This window comes from Labrus bergylta, chromosome 20, assembly GCF_963930695.1.
Source record: "Labrus bergylta chromosome 20, fLabBer1.1, whole genome shotgun sequence".
Lineage (NCBI taxonomy): Eukaryota > Metazoa > Chordata > Actinopteri > Labriformes > Labridae > Labrus > Labrus bergylta.
Window position 1 is genome coordinate 8690128 of NC_089214.1, and position 12014 is coordinate 8702141.

The window sequence follows — 12014 nt, forward strand, 5'->3', positions numbered from 1 at the left end:
TCCTTCTGTATTATCTAGATAGTATCCAGAGTGAAAACTGCTCTTGAGTGGATATAGCACGGGAGCGGAGGGTATTTCTTTTTACTAGAATCCCTCTGTGATGTCACAAGGAGAGCACATTTGAAACAGAGCATTTTCTCTGTGTTGTAAGAATTATGTAGACTACAAACAAAGGACTGCATGGGTTTATTTCACATTTTGTGGGTAGGTAGACACTCAGGTTACACAAATATATGTTCAAAAACACTCTAAACGTGGATTTCACATATTTCCCCTTTAAGTAAAAAAAAGGTACTTGTTTTTATAATTTCCTGCAACCATCTTTTTTAAATGTATAATCTTACAGAGGAACATACAACAACATTTCACAATTATATCTGCTAAACAAACATGTCAAATGTAAATATTACTGTGACGCTTGGAGACACAACAATAAGGGTGTCACTTGGGGCTCTGTGTCCTTATTACAACATTTCTCAGATTTTATAAACCACGCAATCAACTGACAATCAATAAAGTGAGATAAGTTGCAGTCATAAAAAAAAGTCTAAAAACTGAGCTCCAACATGACCCTCTCCATCATTGACATTCTGCTTTTACATAAACAAAACTTTTTTTTTTCATGAATTACATTTTTGATTCTACATTTTCTATTTAAACATTCTGATTGTAGTGAAGTGAAAAAAGTTGATATACTTTAATTAGATTAATTCATTACCTTCATTACTTTCCTCACTAAGCAGTAGTGTGACAGTGTGGAAAAACTACTATATAACTTATAACTAAATAACTTAGGTGTAAAAGACAATATATTTTAGGTGTATTCATAAGCAGATGAAGCATTAAAACCAAATCATAAACGGTCAAAAAGATAGAAATGTGTTTAAACATGTGAAGGTTTAAGAGTTGTATAAATTCCCCCTGCTTCAGTATTTAAGGTCTTAAGCTAAACGGAGACAAATTAACTATGTTTTGGGCGAGAGAACAATAAGATATATATATTATTTAAAAAACGTTAACGTAATTTTCAAGGATTGTAAGAGGAGATAAAGTCAATGTAGATAGCAGACTGGTCAGAGATCAGATTCAGATTCAGAACAGGGATGTGGATTTACTGTGAGGGCTGACGCCTGCTAATAATATCTCTCTTGTCTGCAGACATATTGTTCCCTGTCAGCACCCAGCAGCCATGGATGCCCTTGACTCTGAGATCTGAGGGGCATGAAACTCCTGCTACTTCAGCTCAATTTCGCCACCTTTAGACAGACATAGGAAGTGCACATTCAGTCTGAAAAACCACCAACAGCTGTCAGTGGAGTTAAGATCTTTATTGGAAACCCAGCCTTCAAACATCATAGTACATTTTTTATTTATCAGAGTTACAGCAACAGCAGCAACAGGGCCCCATGTGGTCTGGAGCAGTGGTTCCCAAACTGAGGTGCTAGGCCCCTCTCAGGAAACTTGGATTTTCCAGAGAGGGGGTTGGGGGAGGAAAATAAGGTGTATATTTGGCTGTTGAAGGATTTTCTCGAGGTTCAGAGAACCTTTAAGCTCAGATCTGAGGTTTTACTGGTGTGAGTCTGCAGTGGAAAAGGTTTGGGAACCACTGGTCAAGCATGAGGCGAGAGTCACGTACAGGGCTGCGCTTCACGCTGTGCTGAAGCCACAGAGCGAGCATGCAGCCGATAGAGAACATGAAAACAAAACAGACAGAAACACAAAAAGGGAAACAATAGAAAAATACATTTAGATTCTTCTTTTGATTTCAGGGGAAAGGGATCACCTTCATTTGGCCATGGTTGAATCTAAAACGAGCAAATAGTTCATTGAAATACTTTGTCAGAGGTATGTGATGTTAAAGTGAAACCCCTACGGAGACACAGAGCCGTACTCGGTGGTATTATTTTTATCTTCTGTCATTGATAAACAGCTTTCAAACTTCCTTACAGGCTACAATGATACAGACTGCCAAAGGAAACAACAAAACAAAATGTTTAATCTTTTTATTGTTGAATCCAGAGATTCTGTACTTGTTACTATATTCCACATAGTGTGAAATCAATATAAATACATTTTTAAAAAGATGACGCACTTGTTGTGAGATATTTTGCAATCATAGTATCGGCGTGAGCCTCTTTAGAGTAAACGAGTGTTCCTTTAATACAGGAAAAAAGAAAGAAAACCTCTCTGTATGAGACGAGGCAGGTTGCTGTTTTGTGTTGATGTTAGAAGCACAAATGAGGGGAAAATCTTGAAATGCTCCAGTTATTCACCTGAAATAAGATGCTGGTGATCAGCCTACACAGATTCTCCAATCCAAATGCAGTAAGGAGGAATAAGCAAACTGCCTGTCGCCTTCCAGTTGCTACGACTGATAACCGAGACAGTCTCACTAAAGCAGCATCTCATGTTCATTCATGTCAAACAATAAACCCAAAGGACTGATGTAGTTTTTTTTTTTTACCCCCCTGTATAAAATGCACTCTGAGTTCTCCAAAACAACAAAGACGCCCACAGATGATGCGAAACAAACTGGAATAAAATGAAACGTATTGTATTTTAATGAACTGTATTGGATTGGCATAGGCTGATCTTAATAAAAATAATCATTATTGGTGCGGTGTATCGGCTCAAAATATTCCAATTAGAGCATCTCGAGAAAAATCCCACTTTCCCCCTCCAGTAGCAGGTCTTTAGATCTGGAAAAGACAGAAAACATTTCAACTTCAGTCATTTTGTGAATTATGCTCATTTCCTGTATTCATAATAAATTGTGGAGGATAATTATCCAGCTTTCAGTTTCTAAAGAAAAGCGATGAAACTAAAGATCGACTTGTTATAATGTAACAGGCCAGAAATGTGTTGGGGGGAAAAGTCATGTATTTGAATTCTTCTTATTTCTTACTATCAAATTGAACTCAAAAAGCAAGAGATTTTCATATTTGTGAGGCAGACAAAAAACAAAAAATGTCTATTTCTCAATGTAAGGTTCGTAATATATTAAGAATGTACAATGTCAAATCTGCAGATAAAATAAAGGATCATACATCATCAATGTCCTCATCATCATCGCCAATGTCATCAAACTGGATCTCATCATCGTCTCCAGGCCCGAAGGTGTCTGTCTCGTTGATTTTGGCTGTGAGGAAGAGACGAAGGCGGGATTGTTAGAATACTTTCAGTCATCATCTCTTTCTACTACACAATATATTACAGAAAACTGATGGTGATATGAACACTGCTGGTTAGTGGGAAGGAGCCGTAATGACAGTCAGGACCAAGAGGATATCTGCTATTTAAAGTCAGCAACTGCATGTAAGACTTTTGTGATTCCACTGTTGCTCAATGGGTAAATTTGTTGTTTCTGTGTCATGTGCAGATGAACTCACCGTGCTCTGGCAGCTCTCCATAGGCTTTCAAACTGCGAGCTTCATCTGCGTTATACTTGAGGATGACATCAGCTTTGTTATCCTGAAAATGAAGTTGCGAGATGAGGGAATGCAGTTTTTAAGTTAAAACTGATGAGTGTTAAAATAAGTGTTTTAGTGATAGAACCCTGAGCATATCAAAATACATGTTGTTCAAAATCACAAACTAATATTAATTAGTGTAAGAACAGATTTTGTACAGCAGGACTTTATAACAAAACACATTTCCTAAACCAATTAAAACTCTGAACAAAGGAACAACAATGAATAGTCAAAATAAAAACTGATGTTTTGTTGACATGAAGCCACATGATAGTTACCATAACAGAATGAGTACTTAAAGAATACGGAAATAAGAATAAGAGAGGGAAATTTTGCAGATGGATTTCTTAATTAAAATAAAAATTCTAAACACCTGCTGGTATACATTTAAAAGGCAAAAATAACTTTCTGCAGCTCAGCAGCAAATTCATTTTCAAGATTGAATGGTTAATAAACATAATCTCTTTGTACTTCATATCCTAACAGTCCCATAACTATCGGATCATTGTATCGTCAACACTTAGCAAGTTTTTCTGCATCAAACTCAGCGAAAAAAAACTCACAATTCAATCAGTAAGAGCTCCATCTTCTACTTCACTGAACAAAACTTCAAAGCTTAGAGATGCTTTAGAGTTTAGTGTGAACAGTTTGATCTCCGTCATGTGTGAGCAACCAACATACCTGATAATCTCTGAGTCCGACCAGGATGATGTCTGACGTGTTAATCCAGACCTACAGGAACACACAACAGAGCAGAGATTACCCTGTGTCCCACATGCAGCACTCCGTGACCCTTACACACGCACGCTCAGTTTTGTCAATGATGCCATGAACAGGTCCGACTGACCATTGAGAACATGCTGATGCAGCATTACGTCAGGAGGGGGAGGGAGGGGGTTTGTTCCTGTCCGTGTGTTGCTGGGGGGAAAGGTGTGAGAGGATGGTCGGGAGATTCCTACCTTTTTCCGGAGTTTTCCTCTGATGTGGCAAAGCCGCTTGGTTCCATCGAAGCACATGGCCTCCAAGCGTCCGTTCCCCAACATTTTTATCACCTGAGCATACTCTGGGAGACACAAAATACCAGAGGATACATCGTTTTAATGAGCAAAAGAAGTTTGAAATCAGAGAAAGGGAATTCAGAGCGAGGTTTGGCAAGACAAGTTTTTGGACATAAGTGAAGTTTCAATAAGATTACAAATACATCAAATAATTTACATATTATGTATGTTTAAGTTGGTTTCAGGATATCTTAATTGAGGTAGAGTACTGTCCAACTTAAAAATCATGATTGCTTTTTCAGAAGAAATGTATAAGAAGTATAGTAAACATTGTATAGTGCTGGGCTAACAAAAACATTGTTATATTTTTATTTGCATTATTAACACAACATGATACAAACTAGTCCTCAGTTTAATGGACAAAAGGATGACTTTGAAAACACAAACATATAGCTCTTTAAAAACGACCAGAGCCCATCACAATATACAGAACATCTGCTTTTAATCAAACTTGTTTGCATGAAGTTCCCTTCTCCATCACTACTTCAAGTTATGTCTTAAAGCAGCAGAGCCTCCTCTGCACATTCAGCTCACATTAATGCCAACAGGAATTTTGGCAGCACTGAGCACTGCAGTTGAAACTGTTAAGGCTCAGTACTCAGGCAGTAGTATCAGGCTGATACTAGTGTCTAACGTATGAATTCATTAATGATTGCTCAGGCGCCATTACAACTGAAACTAAAACCCTTTTCACACATACAGAAATCTCCTGAAAAACTCAGCAGATTTGGCTACCCGGAGGTTCTTTAGGCTATGTGTGAACGCAAACAGCCGCATTTTTTTCTGGCCAGACCCTTAGTATTTTTTCCGCAGAAAATCCGAGTGAGCTGATGTCTGAACGCGGCAGCATATACTCCGGCGATTTCAACTCGAGCCAATAGAAAGAGAATAACGTTGAAATACAGAGACCGGCTAAAGTGTCTGCACGTGACCACTACGATCTCCGTGCACGTAATTAAACGGCTGCATTATGTTTTCTGTTGGTCAGTATGTTATTCTCCTCTCTTTTGTGAATGTTGTCATTCCATTGGATTACACATAGCATTGATATAAAGGCAAATATTCTCATTATAACTTTGTGTAATGGACTCTGTTGCTTCGGCCGCTACTTCTGCGTTGTTTATTTACGTCACGTCTTACCTCAGGAAAGTATTTGATATACTGTTAATGAAGCTGAAATTATTTATTTTTTTAGATCTTCCTTCCCATGGACCACAGCTGTAAATGAGCTATTCAATATAATTCAATTCAAAAACAGTGTAGGTAGACCGAAAGTTCTCCTGAGGTAAGATGTGATGTAAAAAACAACACTGAAGTAACGGATGGAGCAACAGAGTCCGCTATATATGTCTTTCAGGAGATTTTTGCCAGTGTGAAAGCTCTGTAAGATTTCCTCTCGGGACAAGGCTTGGCTCATATTTCTTCTTGTTCTGAACCATAATGTAAAAAAAAGTTCCAGTACGATATCTCTTCTTTGTGCAAAATATATTGCAATGTAAAAAAAATACAGGAAGTACTTCAAAAAGAATGTAGTGGGTTTCTATACACTTATATATGGGCAATTAAAACTTAGAAGTTACAGTGATCATTTCATTATATTGAGCTTTAAGTCTATGTTACCTTAGGCTCACACTAAGAGAAAGACGTGATGCACAACACTTTAAATATTGTGACAATGATATCAAGAGTAATAAACTCATACTAAAAAATCCTTATTAGTTTTGGCTAAAGCTGTTTGCAACATGTTTCTTGTGAATCCAAAAATAAAGTAAGCATCTTTAACCACTTACTTTGAAACAATTACTCTGAGTAGCTGATAACCAGCTTGAGTTCATCTGACTGTATGTGTGAGAGCCTGTAAAATGTACACCTGACTGAGAAACCAGTGACCGTTTTCTCATTTCCAGGGCTAAATGTGATAAATCAGACCTTTGTTATGTGTTTAATGCAAAAAGCTAACATTTTCTCATTTATACTGACTACAGGCACTCCATATGGTAAGTAAAAAGTTGTTACAGTGTCCCCAGTTGACTGTTGCAAACCAAATTTAAACAGTTTATTCTGTAGCTTTAAAGGGGGAAAACTTCACGTATTTGCCCTTAAAAAAAGGTACATAAACCTGACGCACAAAGAGAGTGATGGCTTTCAGTTGGCTATTTCTAATGTACTCTCAGACAACATCTGTCTCCTTCTGACCCCACATCACCTGATCAGGTACTCACCCTGTCCATCCTCTTTGAACACCAACTCTCTCTTTTCAGACTCATTCTCGTTCTTTCCACGTCGCCGATTCTTTCCTCCCTTTCCTATAAAAGAGAGGTGTGTTAATATGATATAATCCGTTTATCATTATGGGTTACATTCACAGTGGTTATCAGTCAGCTGTCGGTTCAAGTGAAGCAGAGGAGATGAGACTCGCAGATTCCATCAATTCTTTTAAATCCCTTAAAACGTACTTTTACAGACTTGCTTTTTGTGTTCTTGATGTCTTTTCTTACTGGTTTTACTATTTTTATCTTCTTACTGTTCTTTTATTTATGCTCATATATTAACTCCTCTTATGTTTTAACTTGGTAATTTCTTATCTTACTTAGTCTATTTATGTTTCATATTTACTTTTTATTTTATTAATATTATAGTTTTTTATTTTTATCCTTTAACCACTTCTATTTCTTTTACTGCTCTTACCTTATTATTGCTGTTATCTTTTTATTTATTTTTTTCAGCTCTTGATGTAAGATGTTTCTTACATCTTTTAAAATCTTTGGTTCCTCTTGGTCTCAGTTCGTGTTGCCTGGGTTCTTATGATGGTTCTTGTGTTGCCTGGGTTCTTATCATGGTTCTTGTTTTTCCTGGGTTCTTCAAATGGTTCTTGTGTTGCCTGGGTTCTTCAAATGGTTCTTGTGTTTCCTGGGTTCTTATGATGGTTCTTGTGTTTCCTGGGTTCTTATGATGGTTCTTGTGTTGCCTGGGTTCTTATGATGGTTCTTGTGTTTCCTGGGTTCTTATGATGGTTCTTGTGTTTCCTGGGTTCTTATGATGGTTCTTGTGTTTCCTGGGTTCTTATCATGGTTCTTGTGTTGCCTGGGTTCTTATCATGGTTCTTGTGTTGCCTGGGTTCTTATCATGGTTGTTGTGCGTCCTGGGTTCTTATGATGGTTCTTGTGTTTCCTGGGTTCTTATCATGGTTCTTGTGCGTCCTGGGTTCTTATGATGGTTCTTGTGTTGCCTGGGTTCTTATGATGGTTCTTTTGATGGTCGGGTTATATATGTCTGTTGGGTATCGTGCACTATGGGTTCTTTTCTGTTGAATTGTATTTAATTATTTTTAGTATTTTGCATTTGTTATGTTCTCGCTGTTGTTAATGTTCTTCTGTGTTTGGTTTAGTTTGTCAAAGCACTTTGTAATCCTGTGTTTTTAAAAGGTGCTGTATAAATAAAGTTATTACTATTATTATTATTAAAAGCCTATTGATCTCAAAATCAATTTCGTCCAGACACATTTTCTACAGTTACTAGTGTGACCTGTGGACCATTTAAGACAAAAGAATCTAAATAAACATAAATGTTGAATGTTTATCCAGCAGCTGTGTGACTGTGACGTTCATATAAATGTTATCCAGCAGCTGTGTGACTGTGACGTTCATATAAATGTTTATCCAGCAGCTGTGTGACTGTGAAGTTCATATAAATGTTATCCAGCAGCTGTGTGACTGTGATGTTCATATAAATGTTATCCAGCAGCTGTGTGACTGTGACGTTCATATAAATGTTATCCAGCAGCTGTGTGACTGTGACGTTCATATAAATGTTATCCAGCAGCTGTGTGACTGTGACGTTCATATAAATGTTATCCAGCAGCTGTGTGACTGTGACGTTCATATAAATGTTTATCCAGCAGCTGTGTGACTGTGAAGTTCATATAAATGTTATCCAGCAGCTGTGTGACTGTGATGTTCATATAAATGTTATCCAGCAGCTGTGTGACTGTGACGTTCATATAAATGTTATCCAGCAGCTGTGTGACTGTGACATTCATACAGATGTTATCCAGCAGCTGTGTGACTGTGACGTTCATATAAATGTTATCCAGCAGCTGTGTGACTGTGACATTCATACAGATGTTATCCAGCAGCTGTGTGACTGTGAAGTTCATATAAATGTTATCCAGCAGCTGTGTGACTGTGAAGTTCATATAAATGTTTATCCAGCAGCTGTGTGACTGTGACGTTCATATAAATGTTATCCAGCAGCTGTGTGACTGTGAAGTTCATATAAATGTTATCCAGCAGCTGTGTGACTGTGACGTTCATATAAATGTTTATCCAGCAGCTGTGTGACTGTGAAGTTCATATAAATGTTATCCAGCAGCTGTGTGACTGTGACGTTCATATAAATGTTTATCCAGCAGCTGTGTGACTGTGACGTTCATATAAATGTTATCCAGCAGCTGTGTGACTGTGACGTTCATATAAATGTTTATCCAGCAGCTGTGTGACTGTGACGTTCATATAAATGTTTATCCAGCAGCTGTGTGACTGTGAAGTTCATATAAATGTTATCCAGCAGCTGTGTGACTGTGAAGTTCACATAAATGTTTATACAGCAGCTGTGTGACTGTGACGTTCATATAAATGTTATCCAGCAGCTGTGTGACTGTGACGTTCATATAAATGTTTATCCAGCAGCTGTGTGACTGTGACGTTCATATAATAGAAGATCAGAAAAGACAGAAACAGAAACTTCATCTTATTCTCATGTTGACATTAATTCACTCAATATAACTTTAAAAATAAACACAACATTTGGACGAGGACTCAATATGATTTATCAACCTGATGCTGATATTTGAGGTAAAATCAAGTCCCAGATGTCACGGGCCAGACCGGGGTGGGGTTTAACCACAGACCGGGTTTAACTAGCAGGTTAGCTGGTTAGCTGTGCCGGCTAGCACTGCTACGTACGGTATCTAGCCTGTTAGCTCCTACAGGACATTGAACAACTATATCTATACAACTTTTACTTAACAGGTAACTCAGTCACGTCCGTGTTAACTTGTTTAAACACAAACACCGCTGCCGACTACGTGATGAGTCGGGTTCATTGGGCTAACTAGCATTAGCTCGTCGGTGTCACGTTTTCACTGCGTGTGTCTTCACGGCGGGCTCGACAGCGCCAACACAATTAAACATCAACGTCTTCCGTGTGTCTTACCTTTATTTTTGGGCATATTCCTTCGAGCCTCGGTCACTTAAATCCCGTTGGATATAAACGCTTTACGGTTAAACGGTAAGTGTTTACAATAGTGAGCTAAAGCGCGGATCTGAACTGACTGAACGCTACGAGAAGCTAGCTAGTCGCCGCTGAGTCTATCCGCCGGTTTGCGCATGCGCCAGTGGAGGTATTCAAAAACCGCGTAGCTTTATTGTTCCGTTTGTTTGTTACAGTGACAATGGCACTGCCGTTAACGTCGAAACGGCATGTGAGTGTCCGGTAGGTCTACTCTACAGGAAGCACATACAATATAAAAACTCTCTCAATTCATGATCCACAGCATTCTTTAACACAAACCTTTCACGAACGATCTATTTTGAAATGGAAAATTATATTAAATAGCCTAGTTTGTAATTTAAACAAGTAACAACAGAAGAAATACATACAAGTTAGTTAGTTGATTAAATTTGTTTTTATTTCTATTTTTTCTTCCTGTAGCACTTTGAGATTTCTTTGCAAAAATGTAAAGTGCGTTACAAATTAAATTTATTATTATTATTATTACAAAAATATGTAGAATAATAAAATTCACAAAGTCTCCTATACAACGATAATAATTGAAAATATGTATTTAAATAAACCTAAGTGAAAGTATGTATTTACATTTATCACACAAAAGTTCTCAGTTAGGCTTATTTGTGTTGTGTTTGACTTTTTACGCTGTAAATCCCATTTCCCTTAGAGAGACAACAAAGGTCTGAACTGAATAGCAAAATGAAGTATATATCAAAATATAAGATCACTTAAAAAGTAAATAAGTATTAATTTAATTAAAAGAGTTACGTAGATGAAAAGGTATTTAACTTAAGGCAGCAGCAAATTAAAAGTTTTAAGACTTGTTTTAAAAGAGCTGGCTGACTGAGAAAGCCTCCAGGAGCATCTTCCACAGCTGAGGGGCATAGAAATCTAAGTGAATAACAAATAGTCAAAAAGTCCAGAACTTAAGTTTTATTCTTTATTAGATGAAATTCAATTATGAAATCATAAATCAAATCCATTCAAATGCAAGTACAGACATGTTCAATATGTAGATCTCAATATCACATAGTATCAAAAATAATGATTACAGCAATTGGAAATAACTGTACAACAAATATCAATATTGAATAACAGAATAAAAAAAAACAGGAAACAAAACAAAACAACAGGAGGGGTCTGCTAATTGGGAGAATAAAAATTCAACATTCCAAATAAAGTCATTGTTATTCTCTGTTTCTCAAAAGAGGTTAAATCTGTATAAAGTTTGTTTTAAAATCTGTAGTTTTAAAATGATAAAAGCAAGGTCGTTTGTAAAGCCATTTCACTTTTTCGCAAGTAAAACTTTATTAAAATCTTATTAATTAAGATTTGTTGGCTGATTTCCAGAAAATAAATTATATGTCTATTTTTGTTTTCTAAAAGGTATTTTTATCAATCAGTCTTTAAAAGATGTTCAATAGTTCTCCGCAAATAAAAAAAAGTGCATCTATTGATAACAGTTTGAAAATATTCACATAAATATTTTTTCACAGATAGTATTTATGTACGTTGTTGAATAGAAATTATTTTATTTAGGTTGGAATTGTATATTTGTAAGGCAAGATAAATACAGCATTCCATGTTTCTATTTATTTAAATAAGGCCAACTGTATTTAAAAATAGGAGTAGTGATATGATCGAGACGATATCTATTAAAACAGTTTGTAGACTTTCTATCCAACTTCAGTACATTTGCCTTCAGTAATACTTTGCCAATGGGTTTGTACAATTTAGACAGTGTGCACCCGTTTGTCTGCACATTTTTATAATTACAATAAATTACCCAATATTGTGTATTGATGACTTCTAATTTTGTTGCTGTTGTATTCTTTTTTACAGTCTATGTCAGGGGTGGGCCACATGCGGCCCCCATCAACCCTCAACGTGGCCCTCAGTTCAATTTTAACATGTCAAATAATGAAACATGAAGAAAACATGACTAAATCTGCCATGAAATCATGAAAACCAGAAGTATGTCCATAATAATATTTGATCACTGGTATATGTTGAGTTAAATTTGAGACATAATTGATTTCAATCGTTTTTGGAAACTACAATTTGGCCCCCTGGCAATGAGAGTTAAATGAATGTGGCCCTTGCTGTGACCAAAGTTGCCCATCCCTGGTCTATGTGATGAACCCATACATTGAAGCAGGTATTGATATCGATAGATTTTTTTAATTGTGTCAAATGG

At 36.7% G+C, this 12014-nt stretch overlaps 1 protein-coding gene across 1 annotated transcript; it reads right to left on the minus strand.

Moving 5' to 3' along the window:
- Positions 1-1313: 1313 nt before the first annotated feature.
- Positions 1314-9920, minus strand: eif1axb (eukaryotic translation initiation factor 1A X-linked b). Its single transcript, XM_020645938.3, has 7 exons — positions 9743-9920; positions 6751-6834; positions 4430-4533; positions 4152-4202; positions 3390-3471; positions 3048-3139; positions 1314-2699 (listed from the first exon to the last, which is right to left on the minus strand). Exons 1-7 carry the CDS (start codon positions 9756-9758, stop codon positions 2694-2696), a joined length of 435 nt encoding a protein of 144 aa, XP_020501594.1. The 5' UTR covers positions 9759-9920; the 3' UTR covers positions 1314-2693.
- Between the last annotated feature and the right edge of the window lie 2094 nt (positions 9921-12014).